At 44.3% G+C, this 26812-nt stretch overlaps 1 protein-coding gene across 1 annotated transcript; it reads left to right on the top strand.

Moving 5' to 3' along the window:
• Positions 1 to 19681: 19681 nt before the first annotated feature.
• Positions 19682 to 24556, top strand: FATB (fatty acyl-ACP thioesterases B). Its single transcript, XM_048690938.2, has 7 exons — positions 19682 to 20034; positions 20736 to 21293; positions 21408 to 21541; positions 22917 to 23030; positions 23124 to 23310; positions 23407 to 23475; positions 23690 to 24556. Exons 2-7 carry the CDS (start codon positions 20781 to 20783, stop codon positions 23954 to 23956), a joined length of 1284 nt encoding a protein of 427 aa, XP_048546895.1. The 5' UTR covers positions 19682 to 20034; positions 20736 to 20780; the 3' UTR covers positions 23957 to 24556.
• The last annotated feature ends 2256 nt before the right edge of the window (positions 24557 to 26812 follow it).

Here is a 26812-nt window from a genome sequence, read left to right as displayed (position 1 = left end):
TTAGAAACAAGATAGGCATCACGACTGGCTAAAGCGTCAGATGTAGAGCATCTTGGTGGACGTCAATCACATCAGAAACTTGGCCACCAAGAACTCATTTGTTGCTCATGAAGCCTGTAGGAGGTCCTGGAAGAGTCTCACACTTCTCTGCTCCGAAGACGATCTTCGCGAAGATGGCTTCACTGAGGGTTTCAAATTTGACTCCACTCCTCCTCGCAATGCAAGCTGGCGTCGGACTCCACCAATTGACGATTCGGAGTATTCATCTTCGGCTGCAACTGTTGTTGCGAGAGTCATTGAAGAAGAGGACGATGCCACTTCACCAGCCATGGCTTCACCACGTCTCGACACTGCACCAGGCCCCTCTGCACCACTGAACGTCAACGTCGACCCTGCGCCTTCATCTACTCCTGATGGGAACGAGTAGACATTGTATGTCTTCTAAACTTTTTGGTCCTTACTGACAAAAGGGGGAGAAGCATATGAGTTGATAGTCTTCAAGCGCGTCCATATGGGTGGTTGCTTTTTTTTTGCTAAGTGGTTACAACTCTCGTTTTTGATACATTTGGTTCTTTGGGTTGTAACACTTAAAACTTGATGGTCGTCTGCCACTTTGTGATGCGATGATAAATTCCGCATGAACTCATTCCGCAGACGTCCATTTCTCATTATGCATGCCATTATCTTCGTTATATCTTTACTTGCATAATGAATTGTCTTCATAAAGTGAAAAGGATCTCCACAATTAAAACATGCCATGTGCATTTGCATTCAACAACAAACTACTTATATGCACATCTTCAGGGGGAGCCCTTTTGCTACTTATGAAGACAATGCTTTACCCCTACAATTTCACATACCATTATCCCCGTTGAAAACTTCAACCAGTTTGTCATCAATCACCAAAAAGGGGGAGATTGTAAGTGCATCTAGTGCCACCCCTAGTTGGTTTTGGAGTATTGACGACAAACTTGGTTAAGGGACTAATGTGTTTGTGAGAATTGTAGGATAACACAGGTAGTAGTCCCTCATTGATTCGGTTTACCTACCAGAGATGACCCCTAAAAATGTGTGAAGACATTGAAGACAATGGTGGTCTGTGAAGTGATTCACATTTAAGACTATGACATGAGAAGACATCGTATGAGGACTATGGAGTGCGAAGACATAGTTGTTTCGTAGTTTCCTTTTCTTCTTTGTTGAGTCATAGCAACCACTGTACTATTAAGTGGGGTCCAAGTGAACAAAGTCAGAGTGACTGAAGTGATGCTCAACCAAATCCTATGTCTTCAGGCGAAGACAATGAGAGCAAATCTTATCCAGAGATGGATAAGTCAGCTTTACTTGTAGCCCAAGTCAAGTTGTCGCGTGTGTTTGAAATCTGACAGTTGGACACGTGTCAGTTCCTTAGTGGCTTAGGGTCATTTCGGACAAATCAGGTCGGGTTGCCTCCTGGCTATAAATAGCCCACCCCCTACACCATAAATTGGTGGCTGCTCATAGTTAGTACACGGCTTTTGTCGTTTGAGAGCAACCCACCTCCGAAGCCTTTGAGAGAGAAATCCTTGCGAGGACAAAACCCTAAACACCCAGAGCCAAAGAGTGTTAGGCATCACTGAAGTCTTTCTGTCTGTGTGATCTGAAGAGTTGTTACACTTGAGGACTGTGAATCCTCCAGCCGGTTAGGCGTCGCGTTCTGAGCATCCAAGAGTCATTGTGAATCGCCGGTGAATGAAGTCTGTGAAGGTTTGGAAGTCTACCTTGAAGACTTACCAGAGTGATTGGGCGAGGACTGTGTGTCCTTAGCTCAAGGGGAATAAGGTGAAGACGCAGTCTTCTGAGTTGAATCTCAGCCTCCCTAACCAGACGTACAGTTGTCACCGCAACTGGAACTGGTCCAACAAATCCTTGTCCTCACCAAGCAACTGGTTCTATCCTTTACCTCCCTTTACTTACAGCTTGTCTTCGTGAAGTCATTGCCCGCATGCATGATCTGATTGACTTCATTGTGTGAAGACTGTTGTTGTTTGGCTTCATATTATCTTCCAACCTGATCCATACTACCTAGCTGCTGATAGTCGTCGTGCTCTCACTTCATTGCTTACTTGTCTATGGCTTGTCTGGTGTAGTCTACCTTCCACTGCATATCAATAGGTTCATTTCTACTGTTTGTCTTCAAAGCCCTCGTGTTTTGAAGACTTTTGTAAAAATCGCCTATTCACCCCCCTCTAATCGATAACTAGCACTTTCAAAGTGTTTTCTAGATTAAATGAAATGAAGTGTTGCAAAGTTGTTTTATCTAGTAGATTAGAAACTTTGTGTTGATTATCTTTGCTTCACTAACACTTACACTATAACAATGCCACCGCTATATCTATGATAAGTTTTCAGGTCAAGAGCGGAGGGCTATCTAGGCATACCGATCGTAAGTGAACCAAAACATTCTCGTTATTTTGGTTACAACTGAATTCCTTATACTTCGGATTTCTCTCTATGTTCCTCGAGGATGAACAAGTTTAACCTTGGAGGAGTTGATGAGTGATATTTTTACACTCATTTCAACCTTGTTTAAACTGAAATATTTCATTAAAACAGATATATTCGCTATGATATTGCCTCTAATGACTAATGACTGCAAAGAATTCCACAAATCCTCTCTTTGATATTTTTTCACAGGAAATGGGCTAAAAAGGGAAGAAACCACGTGGGAGAAAGGAAAGGAAGGAAAATGGAGAAGAAATAAGTCACCAGGAGGCGCCATAAGGCCACCAGAGTCAAAGATGGTGTTCCATGCGACCGCACGCGCTCGCATGAGCAGTCGTTTGGCGTGAAAATGAAGGCAAGTCGTCTACCTGAACAACTTTTATAAAGAGGACCCCGTCGAAATGTCAACATAAGGGGGAGCATCGAGCACAGCCAGAACCTGTTCATCATCATCTTCAAGGGAATTTTCCACTCGTGGGTTCGATACCCAAAGTCACCTCTAGCGAAATAGGTGTGGGATACCCTTTCTTGTTCCAATACCGGATCAATAAAAAGGAGATATAAGTTATCCACCTAGTTGCATATCTAGTCAACCTATTTGTTGTTAACACTAATTTGCTTAAAAGAGCTAAAAATTGATAGTTGCCTATTCAACCCCCCCTCCCCCCGCGCGCCCCCTCTAGTCAACCATATCCCTTTCACTTTGAAAACCTCTATGTTAAAATTTCAATCCCGAACCCGGCCCGAAACAAATTAACAGTGCACCTTTTTATTAAAAAAATAATTTTTGGAATTTTTAAATGCCCGTGCGTTGCAACAGGAAAATAAATACATAGGCCTCTACGCAAAACACATACACCCTTGTCTCCCCCACACAACTCGTCCATATCCTCTATTTCAACACAATGTCCAACGCATGTCGCAGCTTATCCTACACACAATCAACATATTTTTTACCTGCATAAAAAGGTAATACTAAACTAATTGGAAATTTTCAAGAGGGGATGATCGTACGTGTGTAACTAATGCTATGCCGCAGTAGGGAGTGGCATTGTTTTATTACTTTCTCCTAGGAAACAAAGGAAAAAACTTATGAGCACAAAATAAGCATGAACAAATTAAAGAGCTAAAATGTAGCCCATTGGCTTCCTGTCCACCAGCTCTCTGTAAACCTGGCAGAATAATAAGTTTGAAGGCTTGAAGTTAAAACTAAGCTTGAATTAATATATAAATTATTAAGAATCAAAAAGATGAGAGGGGAAGGGAGAAAATAATAGAACAGCGCCATGTGAACCACAAAACTGTGTCTGATTTATAGCCGACACGCTGTGGCCGCCATCGGATGCAGTTGGCCAACACTTCTACCCCGCTCAATTAGAGTGTCGTGTGCATATCAGCCAGGAAACGTCATGTGCGCAGCATTTTTGAAATAATATAGTATGATTCAAAAGGTAAAAAATGCACATCTTGCAAAAGTACCCTCTTTTATTGGAACTTCAGATTATGATTTCAAAAGAAAGGGAGCTTCTCGTTGTACACAAGTACAACTATTCTCTTTGTCTCCCAAAGTTGTGTCAACTATTTTTGCTACCTCCCAAAATTTGAAGTTTGTGCCGACGTCTATACATTTAATCTACTGTATGTCCGTATCTAAAGACCAGATGGCAAAATATCTAAGTCAAGAAAACTTGCAAATACATTGGCTATCTTCGCCAGCCTGTATGCTGGCCACGATTTGTCAGTCTGTTGCTTCATGATTTTAGCCGCCAACAACTCTTGTTAACAAGAGATTACAAAGCCTCTTTCCAAATTCAAATTCTTATTCTTCATCATAGACATTGTGATCCTCTCCAACAGCTGACAAGCCATCAAAACATACTCAACATTAAAGCAAGTTAAGAAAATATATAATGATGCCTAGAAGTCCTTGAATTGTATCAATGACAGCCGTGGAAAAAAGTGGCAATTGTTCAATTTATGGCAACACAAGTGCACATCAAGAAGAAATAACTAAGTCAAGAAAACAGAATGTAACACAGGTCACAAGAAAATCTTCTAAGTAACAGATACAGGGCTGCACTTTGGCTCCATAGGATACTTACTGTACCTCATAGATTCTTTTTAGTATTCACTGCAATCAAAAGGTCTCAGAATTTCGGGTGTAATTTACATAACTTGAAAATTGAAATCATTTATTAGCATTGCCACAAAGTACTACAATATTAGTCACTTGGACAATTCATCAGATCCAAAAATTAAAATATATATTCAGAACATTAAACATCACATTGGAAAACAGTTTAGAAGTCAACTGAGACTAAGAAGTGAACGCATCAAATGGAATATGTATTTTACTACAAACCACAACATGATGCAGATCATCACTACCAAAAGAAAATGGACATTGTCATGGATAGAGGTAGGATAACCAATTTCTTTGAAAGAAATGATGTAGGATAACCAATTGCGTACCTTCTAGGATTAGCATACCTGAGCCCTGGAAATACAGGTCAAAACAGAGCGGTACAACCCACTCGATGAGATCGCTATTGATTCCTTCCTCATAAGATTAGTCTTGTCAACTGGTTGTGATCATGATAACATTAGTACTAAATGGAACACCAAAGTGAAAAAAAAAAACAGAAAATTACCTCCGGTCTGTTGGGTCAATTGACAGAACAGTTAGAATGCAAACGGATGACAGAGCTCGAGAAAGCTATGACCGTCCTAGATGGAAACTGCAATGGCGCGGGGGTGGCGTCAGGTGTCATGGACGTCACACGGTGTCAGCCGGAGCTCGGGGAAAGGCCGGAAGTCGGAGAGGAGGGCTGGCAGTGCCAAAAGTAAGAGGAGGACAGACTGTCCTGGGTGTCGGGATGGAGATATGGGGTGGAGCTCCCAATTCAGAAGCTGATCATGTTTTAGTCACCTAAACCTGGACTGTGGGTTGATTATCTGGAAATAAAGACAAAGTACCCCACACCATCCTACTAAAAGCTCATAACAGTGGTGATTCGACATTGTGATCCATTTTCGGTAATATCAACAAATAAAATAAAATAAAACCTCCCATATTTTTTCGAACAATAATTCAGATTTTGCGACAAGAGCCCAAACATTAGCACATGCGACAGGAGCACATCAGCAAAATGCAGCAGTAGTACAGGATGGGCTTGTTCCTAAATCTACATACTTTCTCGAACAACACCTCTATGTCTAACTTGCAGATCGGGAGGCACGGCTTGGTGGGCTGAGGCCCAGACGGACCAGGGAGAAGTCCAACTGACTTAAAACAACAGCGACCTACGGAAATTTTGACGACGAACGAAACTACAGACAGTTCCCCGAATTAGTACCACCTCACGTATATGTTTTAAATTCAAACTGAAAGCGCAAATTCACTGAAAGAAGCGTATTGTGACGGTGAACCCAAGGAGTCAATCCGTGCTTTATTATTAGGGAAAGATTTTTAATAAAATAGTAATTTATTCCTTGTTTGGGCTTTTCTTCGAGCTTTCAGGCCGAGCTTCGGGTGGAAAAACTAATCTCGAGCCCGACCTGGATGTCGGGCTTTCAGGCCAGGCTGTCCATGCACAGGTCTAGCTGCCCATACGTGCACTTTGGGCCTAGTAGCTCTTTGCGGTTTTGGGAACCTTCCCAAACCAATTTATTTATTTATTTGTGTGTGTTTTTATTTCGATTTTATTCTGCTTTTGCTTTTTTTCACTTTTCCTTCTTTTTTGAATTTTTTATTTCTATTTTCCCTTTCTGTTTCGTGTTAGTTTTTTCTTCTATTTTTAGTTTTCATCGTATTTTATTTTCATTTCATTCATTTTTTATTCAATCATGAACATTTTAAAAATCAACAACTGTTTTCAATTCATGGCCGTTTTTATGAAATCGCGAACATTTTAAAAATTGTGATCACTTTTTGAATACACAACCATTTGTTTATAAATTCACAAACATTTTTTTTAATTGTGAACATCTTTTATGAAAATCCTGAACATTTTTTAAATAGAAAATGTTCTTTTAAAATGGAAAAATTATTGAAATTGTGGAACATTTTTTTGAAATTCATGAACTTTTTTTAGGTTTTACAAACTTTTGTTAAATGTGTGACCATTTTTTGAATCAGCATACATTTTTTAATAGATGAACTTTTTTATGTGATTCACAAAGATTTTTGAATTTTTGAACATTTAAAAAAATCTTGAACATTTTTTAATTTTGCAAACATTTATTCAAAATTCAGAAAAAATGTTTGCATATCATGAACATTTATTAATTTCCCTAATTTATTCCATAATCGTGGACTTTTTTAGATTATGTGTACAGTTTTTAAAAAATCACAAATTGTATTTTTAATCCATGAGAGTTTATGATTTCCTAGAGAAAAAAATGAATTCACAATTTTTTAAAGTTTGCAAAAATTTTAAATCTCAAACAAAAATTAAAGAGGTCCCATTGTGTTGGTTGATAAATAGGAGTTACCACCAAATTGAACCTGAAATCGCTAACAAATGGCTACACGGTTAATTGTGAGAAAATTACAAGTTAATCCTATAACTTGTTGGCGCGTATCATAACCACCCCTGAAGATGAGAAATGCTCCAGTACGGTAGCTGAATACACAAATATGTAACATCTATGGTCTTGTCTATGGTAGGGCTATGTGGTGCCGCCATGTGGTTGTTGATATTTGTGAAAAGGATCCTTAGGTTTTTTTGGAATCCGTGCATGCCTCACGCCACGTCAGTAAAACCAACAAAAGGCCAAATCCCGTCTTCTTCCTCTCTACTCCCCTTGCCCCAAATTCAAAAATCGCTAACCCTAACGACAATGGAGATGACTTCGGTGTTGGTGCATGTCGGAGATGATGATGCAGAGAAACTCGCTAGGCTCAGCGTGATCTGTAAGCTGGTTTCTGAACCACTCGATGCTCTACGAGGACTTCTTTTGTGACACAATTATGATGGTTCTTTGCATTTCACTCGGTGAGAACTTCTTTTGGAAGTATGTGTACGGTTACCAGGCTAGCGTATATGCGGACATGTACTCCTCTTTTGGCACTGCATGTGTGATAACATATCATATCATTGTGATATTGTCGGGTTGTAGCTTCTTGCACGGTACACTGAATTGTTGATGGCCTTCAAATTCGCAAAGGGCTTTGATTTTTTTTTGTGGGGGTAAAGGGAGTTTATTGCAAATTTGAAGAGTTACAGTCAAGAGGCCACAGATCCTCAATACAAGGTGAAACTGAGCCAAGCCACACAGCCGTAGCCCGCTCAGACCGGCTATAATTGGCCAACCGGTCGGCAACTCTATTTTGACACCGACTAATTTTCTGAGGTACAAACTCTCTACTACCAAAGAGATCCTTAATCTCAAGGACTAACTGGCCATATGCCAACCTAACCAAAGAAGTGTTCGACAGGCTTGACAGGGCTTTGCTACATCTACGTAAATATTCTACGTAGACTTACGTGAGAGCTGGCTTGGCATGATTTGATTGAAAAAATGGCCCGGGCCCCATCCCGCGGAAATCAGGGTGGGGGAAAGAATTAGATTAGGAATTTAAGTAAGAGTAAGTACGTGGTTACGTAGATGTTCGATTATTGATTCGGAAATGATATAAATCGCTTATAGCGATCCCATCTTAGTGCTCGTCTCTGGGATGCTATATTGGCAATGGCCCATTAGCAGTCAGGCGGGCATTGTTTGGAGTCATTTGGGGTGGCTGAGCTATATGCCGCCTCCTAACGCGACATAATGCATCTCGCCTACAGGGCGGCATTATTTGCCAGGACCAATACTTAGTAATAGTTTGACTGTTCTACCTTGTTTCCTCAGGTTTTTCGTTTCTATTTTTCTTCTTTTTTGTTTGACTTTTCTCGGTTTTCTTTGGTGTTCACTTTGTTCCACAACTTTCTTTGGTTTACTTTGGTGTATTTTTTCCCTTATTATTACCTTTTTATTTTTATTCAACACATGTCAAATTTTTCACGCAAAATTTAAAAATATTCTATAACTCAAGAACATTTTTGCATACAGGTTTAACACTTTAAAAATGCATGGTTAACAATTTTAAAAATATATGTCTACATTTTTTGTATACATTAAGAATATTTTTTATACAAGTTTACAAATTTTAAGATACATTATTAATATTTGGCCTAACTACACGTCTTCTATGTCTACCATTTTCATATATGTTGTACATTTTTCTTAATACACATGACACATTATTTTTTACACATTCAACATTTTCAAATACATGATTAACATTTTTATAATATATTTTTATTTTGTACTTTTTACATATAGATTGTGCATTTTCGTATCCATAAAGAATTTTTTTTCAATTCACGTTCAATATTTTTCAAATACAATGATAATATTTTTTTCAGATACAAGTTTTCATGTCTAGTTTTTTCCTACACAATGTGTATTTTTTTGTATATATCTGAAATATTTATTTTATATTCATTTAACATTTTTCACATACATGTTTAACATTTGTTTTTGAACACATGTTTGAACTTTGTTTTCAAATATATGTTCAAAAAATTCAAATGCTCATTGATTTTTTCAATGATATATACATTTTTTAAAGTTGCATCAACATTTTTTGAACACAGCATAATTATCCTTCAGGACTGGAGAACTTTCGTGTGAAATATATATATATAGAGAGATTTTTTCTGAAAAAAATGAAAAAACGGAAAAAATAAAAGTAAATAGTAAAATGAGAGAAAAAACAAACAAAGCAATACAAAAACCTGCTACTGAGCTGGACCACTAGAGGCGTCCTTTCAGGCAACACTGGCTTCCTACTCTACAGTTTTTGAAAGGTTCTGTCCAGTTTTTTCCCTTTTCCCTATGTTTTTTACATGTTTGGTTTCCATTATTCTTTTCTTTTTATTTTTAAATTTTTTATTCTACTTTCCCATACTCTTAAAAAACTTTAATACATATTTAAAAAAATCAGAAACCAATTAAATAACACGTTGAACTCTTTTCAGATACATGTCGAATAATTACGAACCCATGTTCAACAATTTTCTGAATACAGGCTAAAACAAAATTTAGATACACATTGACTATTATTTTTACCACGTGTTAAAAGAATTTTGAATGCATGGTGAAAATTTATAAATAAAATTTTAATACTTAGCATTAACTGATTGGTGAACACTCTTTATATGTTACGAACATTGTTTTCAAGAATTTATCGAATGTTTAAAATTTTCGTGAACATTTTCTATTATTGTCACTAACAATTTTGTAAACAGGTGAACATTTTTTAAATGTCATGAACGTTTTATTGAATGGTGTGAACATTTTCTAAATGTCATGATCAGTTTTCAATGGCAAACATTTATTTAAATATTTAAGTAAATTTGTTTCACATTCACAAAAATAAATTGAATTACACAGAACAGAGCTTTGTAAATGTGCATTAGTTGACTGTAGTAAGGAACGGAACAAGATTCCTTAAAAAAGGAACGAGATTGTAGCGTAGCGAGGCGAGACGGCAGGCAAGCAACAGGCATGTTACGTAAGCATGGTTCAGTGAGAAGCCGAATAGACGAGGCGAGTAATGAGCATGTAGACGGGGCGAGGATAGCGCTTGCTGCAAGCGACCCGTAGACATGCCCCTTCAAATTTTGAGGAGGGACATCAAGACGATGCGAGCAGGGGATGATTGCTGGGCTGGGCTAGGGATCTCACGCATGGCAGACCCCCCTATGTGACTCTATGTGCATCAAATAGAAGGGTTGCCGCACATAGAGGGTCGCCTTGGTGGGCCGGCCCATCCATGAACGCAAGTGGCCTAACCACTCGAGCTAATAAGACCTAGTGATAGATTGCAACGCGAGATCTTTAAGTACTTTTATAGCCACGCTATTTACTGCACATACATTTTAGAAAAAAATGTCATCTTTCTGGAAAAAATATGAACAAAATTTCAAAGTTCACAGATATTAGAAAGTCACGGATTAGAAAAAAATTCTTGTATTCATATAAAAGTTCATGAATTAGAAAAAAGTTAATCAATTTTCAAAAAGAAAAATCATTGATTTGAAAAAAAATCATCAATTTTTAGAAAAAGTTCATTGATTTTCAAAGAAAGTTCACAAAGTTCGTAAACATTGAAAACGATTCATCAAATTTGGAAATAAAATTCATTGAAACATGAAAAAAGTTCATCGATTTCCCGGAAGTGGACATATTGGAAGCGTGGGGCCCATTAAAAAAATCTCATTATTCACGGTACATCTCCAGAAAATGAATAGTACTATTTTTCGCTGGCGTTGGCTAGGAGGGGATGGCGACGTTTTTTAGTAGCAATTTATATCGTCGTGGGGATGGCAAATTTAGTTTGCAAACACGACAAATCCTGATGAAAAAGAAAACCGAACTAAAGCGGATTTGCCGTCCTTACGAACTAAACTTGCCATCCTCGACCAGCACAAATTGTCACACAAACATTTCGCAATTACCATGCTTCCCCGCAGACGTTCGCTCGTTAAGCCGGTCCACTATTATATCTCAAAAAAAAATTGAAGAAGATGCGGCACAATTTCCCTAAGAAAAATGCACACCGTTTTCTTTGCATCTAGACGGCGGCACACCCTGCCCTCAAGGAAACCAGGAAGAGAAGGCAAACGGAGGAGCACGGCCACGCATATGCGGAGGAGAGGCAGACAAGCTCCGTCCTCGGAAATGCTGAAGCTGAGCCACTACTACCCACAATTTTCTCATATTTTATCATCGACCCGGCCCGGCCGCTTGCTCCCTTTGGCGCGTGATCCGCGATGCGGTGCGGTGCGCATGGTTTTCTTCTTCGTGTCCGTCTGTCTGTCTCCACCGCCTTTCCTCGCCCGAGCAAGGGTCCAAGGCCCCCGGCGTGAACTGCGATGCCACTCGGCTCGGCTCCGCCACTGCCAGCCACCATGGCGCGTGTGATCTCCAATGCCCGGCATATGGTGGCAGGGTACATGCCGTACGTACGTGCCCGGACGACATCGACCTAGGCACGTACGTTGTCTGCAGCCGTGAAATTATAAGACACACGCACAGCTCTCTTGGTGTTCACGACATGGATTCGTGCACTGACAGACAGTAAGACCGGTACGGGGCATACGATGGGCAGCGTCATTACCTCCCGTGTCCTCGGAGGAACACGACGACACAGGGCAAGCTGGCTAGCTAGCGGCACTACTCCAGCCTCGACCAGCCTGTGTTTCGTCGTCGGGACAGGCCTTTTTTTCTTGCGGGAATTGTCGGGACAAGCTAGCCAGGCTGTAGTGTAGTAGTAATTACCAGCACTGGAGCCACTGCAATAACTATTACGACTCCAGTAATTAAGTATACGTTGTCATCTGATAATTTTACTGCCTCAAATTAAGGCTGAATATTCAGCGCTTTACTGCATACATACTCCATGCTACTACTACTATTACGCACATACTACTTCCTCCATAAAGAAATATAAGAGCGTTTAGATCAGTGAGTGATGATCAGAAGTCGAGAATGGACCGATTTGTTCAAACAGCTGCCTGTTTCTTTCTGAAATTTGCTTGCATACGTGATCGATCCGGTGAAAACTGATGGGCGAGATCGTTTGTGGTAACTCACGCACGCACTGGTGGAGGGAGTTAAGCAGCACCATTGATCGCCATTCATGCTCCGTTGCCACGGCGTGCAGTGCCATTCATTCTCTCCGGCCGGCCGGTTCCGATGGATCGATCTAAGATCTGGCTAGCCCTTCTTAGTTGGACCATATACCATGACAACCCAATGATAAATGCAACCAATTGTGCATCAACAGTTGGGCTTTCATCCCCGGCCGGTCGATCCCCAGCTAGGAGCAAGCATTTTACTACTTTTCAGACCCCATGCAACGCTTCACCCGCAAAAAAAAAAAGACCCATGCAACGCTTTGCCCATAGTTTTTTTAGGGGCTTTACCCGAAGTTAGCGCAGGTGATTATGCATGAACAATCTAGTAACGGACGGTTAATCTCATATACTCCTGCTATAATTATTATCCCTGAAGAGGAAAACGTCGAAAAGGGCGTAAAAACTTCGAAGGCCACGAGTGTCGACCGAATCCCGATGAATCCACCGTATACCAAAATGAACCAGATTCTGAAAGACCCACCGAAGACACATCTGCACACGCCATCCACCGATGATAAGCACACCATTGAAACGGGGATAGGACGGGACGGACATTATTCCTAATTAAATTGGGCCAATGTTGTCGCCTCGCTACCCCAAGCCAAACGCATAGAGTAGATATGTAGACAAAACAAGAACCAAGTTGCCCACGCTTCTACATGCCAGATCCGAGCCTAAGGTCGAGCACGCCGCCGTCCAGGCCCACGCTCCGACACCAAGGTCTTCGGTGACCTAGCCAGAGCACCGCCAGCCAAAGACCTCGACAACCCGACCATGCAGACCGGCACACGCACCACAACAGACGACCAACCTCCGCCACACCAAGCTCCCGCCCCCCTCCGGCGATGGAGAGAAGGGAGGCAGTGGCGGAGCTTCGTTGAAGCAAAACCAGGCGATGGCCCGCCTAGTTTTGCTTTAAATCAATGGGCCTAATAGAGAAATAGGTCGTCGATGCAAAAAAAAAACATGTGATCTACTCTGGCTGGCCCGCCCAACCATTGCGTCGTAGCTCCGCCACTGGCGGGAGGTAGACAGATCGGCGGCTAGGGTTTTTTTGCCCATGTTGATCAACTTGGCTAGCCCTTATCCCCGCGTTATTATTCCTTTATCTATTGGGTTTATATTAATTCAGTTATCTATTGGATTTATATTAATTCAAAGTATATGCTGCTAATCTGATCTAAGCTTCAACCTTGTTCGTCAGGACGACGAGCGCCTCTATCTAGTCCGTCCCGATGAATTTAAAATTTTCACATGGCTCTTTTAAAAATAGGGGAAACGGCATTCTTAATAAGAAAAGTACTATATGGCTGAAGCGGAAGGGAGCTTTCCACAAATAATTGGGTGAAGTGTCCCTAAAAAAAATTGATTTTTTGGTGAAGTTGGTTGGGGCTGGCTGAAAGCCGGGACCGGGACGGGCCTGCGCGCACGCACGTGGCTAGGGTGGCCGGTCACCAGTCGGACAGCCGCCTCTGGCCCTCTCCTGTTCCGCGTTCTCTCTCGAAGCCACCACCGTTCCCCAAACTGCCCCTCTCCCCGAGCCTGTCAGCATCCGCAAAAGCGAGACGCTCGTCCGCGCGGGCCAAGACGCCAGGGCAGCTCAGCCTCGTCATCAGCCACAGCCATCGCCGTCGGCTAACCTGGACCGAAACCCCAATTAATCAGGTCGTACGCGCGGCCATTATCAGCTGAGCTCTACGTATGGCTAAGCTAATCTTCTCCCGGCCGGCGAGAAAAGGGAGAAGGAAACGTGGTCAAGCGTGCGCGCCGGTAGCTAGCTAACACGCGTGTGGGACATGGCGTACGTACGTGTGTACGCAGCCGTGCGTAGCACACCGGGCAGCGCTACACATGGCGGTGTGTGGGTTGCAACCACGTCTACGCATGTTGGGTTCAGATAAAGCTGGTTGGACCGACGACGGGCGGTGCCCATGCATGGGGTCGGGGTCGTGATGCAGATCAGGTCTCCTCCATGCCGCGGATGATGGGGCGCTATCATCGGTAAACAGCATGCGATCAGTGGACGGATAAGGAGGGATCAGTAGTAGGAGGGAAGGAAAGGAAAGGAAAGGAAAGGCACATGTTAGCTGTGCTGCTGCACTGCCGAATTCATTTTAGTGAAACTTGTCACAGAACATATGTTTCCTAGGATAAGAGGGAGGGGTCGACGTTGGAAAAGAAGAAAGACTTCCGTGTCGGCGTCGGTCTCTGCGCATGCTTGCTGGGCTAATCTCTGCGTATCTTTTTCATGTAAAATGTGCATACACAGATGTGGATGGTTATATCGGCAAGTTCTATTTGCACTTATCTCTTTGCTGTCTCTCCTCCAAGAAAAGTCGGCTAGGGTTTCTGCCTTCCGTCGGCGCTGCCGTCGATCTGCCACGTCTCCTGTGGCCTTAGGGCTTTCTTCAAGTTTTGTTAGACTTTGTGTCCTGATCAAGAAGACGAGACGGCGGCGGCTTCTTGAAGATTGAATAAGATTCTCTCTTCCTAGCCCCGTCAGGATCTCGTATGATTCGATTGGTGATTGTCTTTGATGGATTTGTTCGGATCCGGTCATTGTTCGTCTTTGCTCATTTGCTTCAAGTTGGATCCTTCCAATCTAATATTCTTTTCATTGGCAGCGGTTATTGTTATGATGTATTGGTCCTATGAGGCTTTAACACGATGATTTTTCGACTGTCTACTATAATAAGTTGTGCCCGGCTCTGGCAAGGGAGGGGCGATGACGGCGGCTCGCTTCAGTGCTTATAGTCATCGCTAGATGGTCTACGAATCTAGATGTAATTTCTTTTATTTCTTGTGTTTATTGTATTGCCATAATTAAAGATAAATAGATCAAAAGTTTCTCGAAAAAACGAGACAGTTAATTGGTGGAGCCAAAGTCAATCAGTTAAAAAACATGTCGCACAACCATGTATAAACCAACCTAACAAGAGCTTTAGAGATTGTTGTTACCCCACTGCCCCACACAAGTCAATATACAAATTAATCATTTTTCCTTTTCCTTTTCCTTTTTTGTATGGTAGTACATGTTTCGTTATATAATATATAAAGATCTAAAACCAATCTAACAGCGGACCAACCTATGATTGGGGTTAGGAGGACAATGGTATCCTCAGTCCACCAACATTCAAGTCCTGATGCTTGCATTATTTCCGGATTTATTTCAAAATTTCTGATGATACTCGTTCGAAATAATATTTAGGCCGAGCCCGGCTTCCATTTCTCACCATTTGGGACAGGCTTAAACATGAGTAGACTGAAAAACTGCATTTCGGGCCGGGCTTTTGGGCTTCGTGTCAGGCTTATACGTGAGTAGATTGAAAAATTGCATTTTGGGCCGGGTTTTCGGGCTTCATGTCAGGCTTACACGTGAGTAGACCAAAAAACTGCATTTCGGGCCAGGCTTTCGAGCTTCATGTCAGGCTTACACATGAGTAGACTGAAAAGCTACATTTGGGTCGGGTTTTGGGTTTCGTGTCAGGCTTACACGTGAGTAGATTGAAAAACTGCATTTGGGTTAGGCTTTTGGGCTTGAGAAAGCACATACTGTCATGCTTGGGCTTAGGATTTGCACTTCGGGCTTTTTCAAGCCCGGTCCAAGGTATGATCAGGTTTACTCCAAAGTAGCTTGCCAAAGACTGATCTGGCACCCCCTACTCGACTAAAACTTTGGAGGAGGGAACCACACCTAGTAGCCACGAAACACACGAACCTAGCACATGATCCACCGTTTTCCAGATGTCGTTGATGCATACCACAATTTGCATCCACTCCTGAACTACCTCCCAAGCTCCGTACCGGCACTAAAGCGAACACCATCGCAACAACGGAACCCGAGGACACAAGTCCACCATAAGGATGACGTCGCCACCACGCCATCCTCATTTGAACAGACTAGTTTCCAAATCTATCCTCGCCCATAGAGTTGATCGCCTCCTCGGGAAAGGATCCGAAGCATTTTTATTTATTGCCGTCATCACCGTCGTCGAAGCCCATATGTCGAATGACCTAAAGCTTAAGCTACTAGCGCCTAAAATCTAAAGCTACACGATCGACACATGCGGATCCGATGACACCCCTCACCACCTACGACCAAGAAGTCGACGGCGGAGTGTAGACGACACAAGGCTAGACTAGCTTGGCCGAGATCGCTTTCTTTTCTTCCTCACAAAGAAAGAAAATGCATGTGCCATGGGGCGTCCGATCGTCTTTATTTATGAACCGTCGAGAAAAGAAAAAGGCATATTATTTCTGCAAATCATCAATAAATGAAACACTAAAAGACGATAACCGACAAATAAATTACAAGCTTGCGATAAATGCCCATCCAGGCTTGATTTTTTTGGCAGTTTCGACCGCCTACGCAAGTGTGATGACAGAAAGGACCACATCTGAGTGGAATTGGCAAAACAAAAAGGAAAACGCCTGCTCCATGGCGGCAAGCACTACGCACGGCGCGTGTAGGTGGTCTAAATTGCCAAAATTCTCTAGATTTAGGGCTCGCATAAACGACGTTTAAGGAAACAAAACCAGATCGCACCAAAATCACCGTAGGCAGTCTAGCACCGAAAGCTTGCAGCATTGCTCATCCGCTTAATCAAGCGAGGCGACCAAGTGGAGCAGCAAGAGAGAAAATGGAAGAACTCGATTTTGATCTCGGCCATCGAATGACGAACATGTAATATATACCACAAGCCACAAGCCGCCGACTTCCCTCCCCCTTGCGTCGCCGCGATCGAAGCCGCCGGAGCTGGAAGGGGGAGGAAGGCCCGAGTGCCGATAGATAACAGAGAAATAATCAAGGAATTAAAACACTATACGATGTCAACCTTACTCAGCAAGATTTTTTGACGAAAAACAACATTATGCTGATTTCATTCATTAAGATAGGATGAGACACCCCAAGAAATACAAGTCAAGGTTCAGGATGGCTAACAGCCAGAAAGGGGAAGGAAAAGCTATACAAATGTACACTAGAAAAAGAAAGAAAGAAAGAAAGAAAGAAAGAAAGAAAGAAGGAAATTATCTCGCGCCTGTCCATTGTGCTCCTTTGAATCCAGCGATTCTCCAAGAATTCAGCTCATTGATAATGTTCTCAGCGACCTTCAGGAAGTGGTTTGCCTTGTTGTTGAATATGCGGCTGTTTCTTTCTTTCCAAACCTGCCACGACACCGCCATTATAAGTGATGATAGGTCCTTTTTCCTGCCTGTACGATCCAGAGTCTTTAACCACCAGTCCAATATAGAGCCAGTATGAGCAATATGTAAGAGGTTGAATGGAAAATTATATATCGCCAGGCAATAGCCCCAGATTCCAGCCGTGAAAGGGCAGCTAGATACAAGGTGCAGACCATCCTCCCACCCTAAGTGGCATAATTGACAGATCGGGTTGTGAGGCCAACCTCGCTTCGCAAGGTTGTCCGCAGTCAAACATTTGCCCTGTACAAAGAGCCAACTGAAAAATCTTATTCTTGGTGGAACCTTGATATGCCAAATGATCTCAGGAAGAGGAGAATCAATCTTGCCCCAGAATTGACATAGGTAAGCTGACTTAGCATTATATCTTCCATCCGCTGACCATTTCCAAATGAACTCATCCTCCAGGTTGGACAAAGTGACCACACTGGATCTGCGCCAGAAGTCAATGTATTCGCGCAACACCTCGGTGTCGGGGTTGCGCTTGAGAAAAGTGACCCATTTTCTATTGGTGAGTCCTTCAGCCAACGATATTCTTCTGTTCTTGCTATGCTTGAAAAGATTAGGAAACGAAACAGCTGGAATCTCACCGTTGAGCCAGTGATCGTGCCAAAAGGATATATTAATACCACTACCAATTTTGATGGAGGTACAAGCAATGAAAAGAGTCTTAACGTGCTTGTCAACAGGGAGCTGCAGACCTTGCCATGGTTTATCTGGATCTGTGACGCTTTGCCAAAGCCAGCGTACTTTAAGCGCCCGCCCCTGAGCTTGAAGGTCATGGATGCCAAGCCCGCCTACAGAGATGGGTGAGCACACCTGGGTCCAGCGGACAAGGCACTTGCCACCGCAGACAGCATCAGAGCCAGACCATAAAAAAGCACGACGTAGCTTATCGATTTGCTTGATGACCCATTTCGGTTGATGAACAGCCAAAAGCATGAAAATTGGCATTGCCGAAAGTACAAACCTCACGAGAACCATTCTTCCAGTGGAGGAGATCCACCTAGCCTTCCAACCAGCAATCTTCTTAATAACTTGTCAAGTAGGTCTTGAAAGTCAACGAGCTTCAACCGCCTATCAGATAGAGGCATCCCAAGGTAAGTGCAGGGGAAGCTAGCCAGGTGGCATCCAAGAGCCAGCTGCAGGGGAGTAAGGTCAAGGCCATCGCACCGAATAGGAAGGATCTTGCTTTTAGCCAGGTTAGTGATGAGACCGGTTGCTTCACCAAAAATCTTCAGCACTTCAGTTACAACCCCAAAATCATGCATCTCAGACTTGAGGAAAATGATGACATCGTCTGCGTAAATAGATGCACGGTGTTTAACAAGTTGGTTACCCAGAGGGGATAGGATGTTGTTCCTTTGTGCTTTGTCCATCAACCTTCCAAGGCAGTCCACCACAAGCACAAAGAGCAGCGGGGAGAGGGGATCTCCTTGCCTGAGGCCCTTACGATGGAGGATTTGTTGAGTGCATTTGGAGTTGACTAAAATTCTTGTGGAAGCAGAGAAAAAGAGGGCTGATATCCATCCTCTCCGCTTCGGCCCAAAGCCCAGACCTTGCAAGTAGCTTAAGCAGAAACTCCCATGAAACTGGATCAAAGGCTTTGGATATATCCAACTTAAGCATAACAGAGGGGATTTTTTTCTGCCTTAGGGTCTTAGCCATTGCCTGAACATAGACAAAATTATCATGTATGCTTCGCCCTTTAATGAATGCATTCTGACATGGGGAGGTTAGCTTGTTCATCCATGGTTGTAATCTGGCAGCCATCATCTTGGCAATTAATTTTGCGAAGAAGTGGATTAGGCTAATGGGCCTAAAATCTTGAGGCCTAACAGCACCCTGGTGCTTTGGAAGCAAGGCAATAATAGCAGTATTAAGCAGATTTTTAATAACTATATATATACTAGTGTACGTACAATTATTTGATTTGTTGTGGCCTGCTCTAAATCATATAGTATATATAGGTACTAATAATAATTACATAATTTTCGCAGCGTCGCGATTTGCGACGGCCTCTTCTCGGTCCCGTGAGCTGTCGAGGTAGTCCCGGGAGAAGCCTTGCTTTCTCTAACCCACCGTTTCCGTTCCGTTCGCGTGCTGATTGGAGACTCGTGCGGTGCAGGAAGCATCGGACAGCTACGAGAAGGAGAAAAAGGGCGCGGCCCGGGGCCCCACCGCTGCGGGTCGGACCGCACCGAGGGGCACGCGCGTCTTTTCGCGGCGCCAGCGCAGGGCATACGGGCCCCGTGCCAGCCGTACGCGGGGCCGCGTATTTATACGGCGACCCGGGACGGGACGGGGGCGCTAACGGCTCTGCTTCCTCCCCTCCCGTCGTGGCCGCCTCGCATCGCGAACAAAGAGAGAAGAGAAGAGAGAGAGAGGAAAAAACTCATCTCGCGCTCGCTATCCCTTCTCTTTTCTTTTCTCTCTCCTTCTCGTGGTGTGTGAGGTGGCGAGGTAGAGGAAGCAGCGGAGACCACACGAATCCCCCCACCACCCTCGCGCCCCCCTCCCCCGTCCCCTCTCCCTGCGCGGCGCCACCAACCTCGCCTCTCCCGGCGCGGCCAGAGGAGCCCAGCGGAGCCGGAGCCGCCGGCGGGTCTGGGTCAGGTCCGGCCTCGTCCCTCCCGCGGAGGCGGCAGCGCGCGCGGTGAGTCCCTCCCCCTCCCCCTCCTTCTCCTTCCCCTGCGGCGATCTGGCGGCGGTCCGATTCGTTCGTTCGTTCGTCGCGGGGTTTCCGGGCTCCGCATTTTGGCCCCGCGCGGCAGATCTGGAGGACTGCATCCTCGTCATCCCCTTGCGGTGGGCGAATTTTTTTTCCCGATGCGACAACGCGGTTTTGGCCCGTTCCGCCTCGGTTCCTGCGATAGGGTTCGTGCGGGCAGCGTTGGATTCGGGGGCCAATGCGGTACTGTTTTCAGATTTGTTTTGTGTGGGACGCACGGATGGATACGGCTCGAGCGGCCGGGACGGTTCCCGTCGCTTCAAGGAGAAGGGGGCATTTATTTTGCGACTATTATGTTATGGTAAATTCGGTTGCAAACACGGCCCCAATAGTGAAGGATGTTTGGATGTCAAAAACGACTCCGGGGTCTGGTCGTTGGAGGTTTGGGAAAATTGCTTCGAGTGGGGCAAATTTAAGGCTCCCTATCTTTTTCCCCAAACGAGGGGCAGCGGGATCCGGTGGCTCATCTCAATTTTACATGGAATCTTTTGTTATTCGTGAATGTTGTTGTTCTGTCACATTTTATTCCGTTTCCCTTCTCTTCTCTTCCACGGGGGAAATTAGGCGTAGCTATTATGGGTATGTATAAATCCTGTTGCTCATCCTTTTGTTCGTTCTTCCTTCAGGTTGGAGCGCAATCTTGGTTCCTGAAGCTGTAGTACGGCTGTGTCATGGCGGGGTCTGTTGCCGCCTCGGGGTTCTTCCCCACGCCGGGGTCTACCCCAGCTGCGTTGGCTAGAGGCTCCAAGAACATGTCTGGTGAATTACCTGAGACTTTGAGTGTCCGTGGGATGGTTGCAAAGCCAAACACGCCGCCCGCGTCCATGCAAGTCAAGGCTCGGGCCCAAGCACTTCCCAAGGTTAATGGCTCTAAGGTTAACCTCAAGACTACAGGCTCAGACAAGGAGGATACAGTGCCTTACACTTCCTCAAAGACCTTCTATAACCAACTGCCCGACTGGAGCATGCTTCTTGCAGCTGTCACGACCATCTTCCTGGCCGCGGAGAAGCAGTGGACGATGCTTGATTGGAAGCCCAAGAGACCTGACATGCTTGTTGACACATTTGGCTTTGGTAGAATAATCCAGGATGGGCTGGTGTTTAGGCAGAACTTCTTGATTAGGTCCTACGAGATTGGTGCAGATCGTACAGCTTCTATAGAGACGTTAATGAATCATTTACAGGTGAGACAATGACAGGAAAGAGCTTTCATTTTTTATTACTTCCATTTTTTTCTTGTTTCATTATTGATGCCATCAGTTCACACCAGTCTTCTAAAACAATTCGATTTTTGGCAGGAAACAGCTCTTAATCATGTGAAAACTGCTGGTCTCCTTGGAGATGGTTTTGGCGCTACGCCAGAGATGAGTAAACGGAACTTGATCTGGGTTGTCAGCAAAATTCAGCTTCTTGTAGAGCATTATCCCTCATGGTACTTTCTGCAAGCCATAATTGTTGATGTCATTTTCCTGGCAAATCCCCTCTCTTTTTCTCACTTTCCGACTTCCAGTCAAATTCATAGCTTGAATTATTCATGTGCATTCTTTATGGATGTGCACCCTTTCACTGGAGTAGTGTTTTTTTTTTGTCATGTTTTTTGGTACACATTTTGAAGTCATACTTGTATATTGCATCTTATTTTATCTTAATCTCAGAATGTAGTTTTAAGTAGCTAAACTGGAGTTAGTCTTGTTTCTTTCCTATTTAGCATCATAACATTGTACAAATTGCCTTTTGAGTTTGTCAATATGAACTTCCATTGGTTGTCATATTAACCATTAAAAGTTCCTTATCACAACTAAGTTGGCCTTACGTCATACTATGAGAAATCTATAGTTAAGTACACGTAATATATTTGGAGAGATTATGCACCACTCAAACATGCTCTAAGCCCACTTTTTTAGTACAAACAATACATCATGTCCTAGTTTTGCTCAACTTTGTGGTCTTATCTACCACATCAATTGCTAAAACAGTGACGATTTATGGAATGGCAATACAAGTTAAGGACTATTTATGTATGCCATGGGAAGAATATGAAAAATAATGTCAGCAGTGCAGGCTTAGTTCCTGCTAGAATTTATAATGATTGTTTACCAATCAGAAGCTCATGTGCACTGTTTATCATCCTACATGAAAAACTCCCCCATCTATGTTTCTGATTATGTTGTTCTACACAGATGTGTTAGATTGTTGCTTCGCTTTTGCTAGAATTTAGAATGCTTCTTTTAGCAATCAGAAGTTCTGCTCACAGAATTTGTTTCACGCGTGGAACACCTTAAATCGATTGTTCCACTTGAGTGTAACAGACGTAGATTTTGTTTTTTGATGAATAAACGATCATCTTTTTCTTGTGTCTATGTGTGCCAGGTAGAGGTATCTAGTTTGATTGATAAGACCACGTATTAAATGCTCGAAGCTACTAAATTAAGTGGTGCTGGCCCATTTGTCCTTCGTTATTCGTATTAAAAGAGGTCGGGCCTCAGGAGATCAGAAAGTTGCCTTTATTGCTGGATTAAATGACTTCTTCGTATGCAACTAGTACTGTGGGCTGCCAAAAGAAGAAACTCCTGATCTAGATTGGCATAGTTTTTCTTAAATACTTCTATTAGCCTGTGTACCTGATACTACAGTTTTCCTTTGATGTCAGCAACGGTCATTTGTTGAATTGATAAAAGGTTGAATCTTAAGTTTGCAGAAAAGGAAAAGCAATTTCAGTTTGTAGTTTTCTAGTTGTTCTGTAGCTTTACTCGCTGATTTATAGGCTGAAAAATGACCTAGTATAATTTTCATGTGCTAAATTTTAGGGAAGATATGGTCCAAGTTGACACATGGGTAGCTTCTGCTGGAAAAAATGGAATGCGTCGAGATTGGCATATCCGCGACTACAATTCGGGCAGAACAATCTTGAAAGCTACAAGGTTTGGATTACATGTGTTTGCATTTTGACTCATGCTGTTTGTAGCATCTTTTTCGTCTGTTAATTGTGCTTCCCATTTGACACTTGTTTCCAGTGTTTGGGTTATGATGAATAAGACCACTAGAAGACTTTCAAAAATGCCAGATGAAGTTAGAGGTGAAATAGGCCCGCACTTCAACGACCGTTCAGCCATAACAGAGGAGCAGGGTGAAAAGTTGGCTAAGCCAAGGAACAAAGTTGTGGACCCTGCCAACAAGCAGTTCATAAGGAAGGGGCTTACTGTAAGTCAGTTACATATTCTTAATTCCCATCACTCAGTTTGGTGTCTCTGTCATCCATAATATTTCTATTTCTTATGGGAACTCCTTCATCAACAGCCCAAGTGGGGTGACCTTGACGTGAACCAACATGTGAACAATGTGAAGTATATTGGGTGGATCCTTGAGGTAATTTATTTTCCCTATTCTCTTGTGTTTGGTCAAAATGGTCTGGCTACTTTTCTGCCTAATACATGAACTCTGGTGGTACCACCAGAAGTTTCATGCATCTATTATTGTGGAGCATCAGGTCTGGTGTTTCATAAAGTAGACATGATTATTCTCATTCCCAATCATCATCAGACTGCTTAAGATTCCTGAGCTTTATTTACTCCCATTTCAGAGTGCTCCTATTTCAATACTGGAGAAGCATGAGCTTGCAAGCATGACACTGGATTACAGGAAGGAGTGTTGCCGTGACAGTGTGCTGCAGTCACTTACCAACGTTTCAGGTGAATGTGCGGATGGCAGCCCAGACTCTGCCATCCAGTGCGACCATCTGCTCCAGCTGGAGTCTGGAGCTGATGTTGTTAAGGCTCATACAACTTGGCGGCCAAAGCGACCGCATGGCGAAGGAAACCTTGGGCTGTTCCCGGTTGAGAGTGCATAACCGCTTCGAATGTTAAATACGGCAAGCATGGGTTCTTATGGGATGCAAATTCTAATCTTGCCGGGGATAAATGGTTGATTGAAGGAATTATTTTGTGCCGGGGATAAGCCACATAGCCCAGCCTGCTGCATCTTATGCTACACACACATTGTGATGGAGAGATAGAGCTTGTTCAAACTGTTTTCGGAGGAATTGGTCGGATTTGACAGGCTTTGGAGGAATGGGGAGCTTGACTGGTGATACTGAAGTAATTTGGAGGACAGAGAAGGGTGGAATTTGGATTATGGGACAAGGCAGGGGCTTGTGTGTGGTGATAGTGATTTGAGCTGATTGGTGAAGAAGGAAGAATGCAGCGGCGTTGGCTGGGATTGTTTGTGTTTTTGACATGTGTTTGGACGCGGAGCGGAATGGATAAATAATTTGTGTACTAAGTTAGCCCAGATGTGTGTGTGGAGGCGAAATCCTATCCCTTGTAACAGCCTGATGATTTGTACATTCCTACCTAGTACCCCCCTCTTCTCTTCTCTTGTTGGTTGAATCGAATCGAATCGCAGCTCTCCTGCGTTTCCTTCCTTGGAAACACATGCGTTACTGGTGTCATGTGATAACCCCTTATGCTTGATAGTTCTCTCTTCCAGCTGATTTTAGTCTGCGCTTTTACTGTGCTCCTTATCATGTGCCAGATGACCTTACTCTGTCACATTGACCCTAGCTGTTTTGTGGTCGTTGCTGCGAGGAGACGGGCCCTTTCTTGTGGGGCTAGTGTTGGAGTTGTCTGATGCGTGCAGCAGGCGCTGTGAATTACCGGAAGATTGTCTCCTGCCTGGCGTTAGGTCGAGATGCTGCTTTGGTTGGTGAACAAGAAGGCACGGCAACAGCTACGGGCTGTGGTCTGTGTGCGTGACTAGGAGGTGGAGACGTGAAGGCTGCGTGCTTGGTAGGTTCTTTTTTCTTTGTGGGAGGAGTGGCTGTTTGTAGCCCGCAGGTTGGACGTGGGATTTGACGCAGCGGCGGCAGTTGGTACTCCTGCGTAGATTCCTTAACCGGGCGTCTTGGTCAGGCAGGCACTGCGTGCTCGGTTGTGTTGATGCGGAATCATCAGCAGCAAGCGAAGAGATGTGTTGGGGAGGTGCCACTTTGCCAGCCGCCTGTGTGGGATGATAGTAACAGCTGGCGTTAGGTACGCAGGTCACGGCGCAGACCAACCGATCAACCAACTGCTCAAACCCGCCCGCCCGCCCGTCGTGCCATGCCATGCCAGCAACAAACCCAAACCCGACCCCGACCTTGACCGCACGGCGCGCGCCCATGACCCATCACGACGGCCGGGCGCGATAGCCGCCGTGCCGTGCCGCCCAGTGGGCCTGCCGGTGGAAGGAACCCCCTTGATGACGGAGCGTGCTGGCCTACTGGGACGATGGAGGAGTTTATGGTGGAATCGATGGCGATGGCGATGCGGGAGGGTTTTATGGGTGACCAGTGCCCGGCGGCATGGGGACGCACAGTGGTGGGCATCAACGTACGCACGTATCATCAATTCATCATCATTGAAGGATGAAGGACGCCCCATCCGGCCATCGCCTGCTGGAAGCCCCGGCTCGTAGTACGATCGGATCGGATCGGGCGGGCGGCCGCCCTCTCCTCTCCATCCATTGCTGCTGTGCTGGGGCGCGCGGTGGCAACGGCATGGCCACCGGCAGGCACGGCTGCCGCCGGGCTGCTTCGGGGCTTCACGCATCGATGATGCGGCGATGTGCGTCGTGGTCTCTCGCGAGTCGCGACGCTGGTGTGGTGCGTGTCAGCGTGTGTCGTGTGCGCGCACATGGCATCCATGATGCACCCACGTACATACGTACAGTTCGCGGTGCGTTGCCGTCGGCCACAGTGTCCCCTGCTCCCTCCTCCACGCATCGCCATCAAGGCACCAGCAACCGCAGTACCGCGCCAGCACGGATCGGGATCCCCTCACCCGGAATGCCCAAGGCAGCGACGTTTAATTTTGCATCCAACAGCGGGCATATTAAACTCTACACAGTTACAGCCCCTCAAGCTTTTAACATGCCTGTGTGCTTGGTGTGCATTTAGGGCCCCCTTTTTGCCAATAAAAACCTTCAACGAAACTAGTATACGGACGACAGTACCCTGGACGATGTTGGATCGAACGGTGTTGTTTGTCGTCCAATGTTTGTCGTCTGTGTAGCAGCGTTCAACCTTCAATTGTCAACCAGGAGTGTTACAGTCTACAGTCCGGCGAACGCAAACATTTAATCTCCTCAGGGGCATGACGCAGCCAGACGGCTGTGCTAGGTGCCCTCTCCATTTACGCAAGAGCATGACTAACACAATTCATGCCTCTCCTATGTGCATTATTTCTTTTAGAGCCTTTTTTTTTCGAGAAAACTTCCAATCTCACTAGTAGAAAAAATGGCCTGTTGTCCCGGTTCGTAAGGGCCTTTTGTCCCGGTTCCTGAACCGGGACTAAAGGGTCGGTACTAATGCCCTGTCCCTTTAGTCCCGGTTCAATCCAGAATCCAGAACCGGGACAGATGGGCCTTCACGTGGCCTATGCGCGGAGCCCAGACAGGAGGGCCTTTGGTCAGCATTTCTGTGGCTGGGGGTTTTTATTTTTTTTGAAGGGGGGGGGGGGGTTGGGGGGTTTTGGGGGGTTAATTTAGGTGTTTCATATATTGTGTTAGCTAGCTATAATTAATAGAGAGAAGTGTTGTGACGCCCCCGATTCAACCGTACACTAATCATACACGCAAACGTGTACGATCAAGATCAGGGACTCACGGGAAGATATCACAACACAACTCTACAAATAAAATAAGTCATACAAGCATCATATTACAAGCC

This window comes from Triticum urartu, chromosome 7A (genome assembly GCF_056163025.1).
Source record: "Triticum urartu cultivar PI428250 chromosome 7A, HENAU_Tu73, whole genome shotgun sequence".
NCBI classification, from domain to species: Eukaryota; Viridiplantae; Streptophyta; class Magnoliopsida; order Poales; family Poaceae; genus Triticum; species Triticum urartu.
This window is presented reverse-complemented; position numbering and strand designations above follow the sequence as displayed.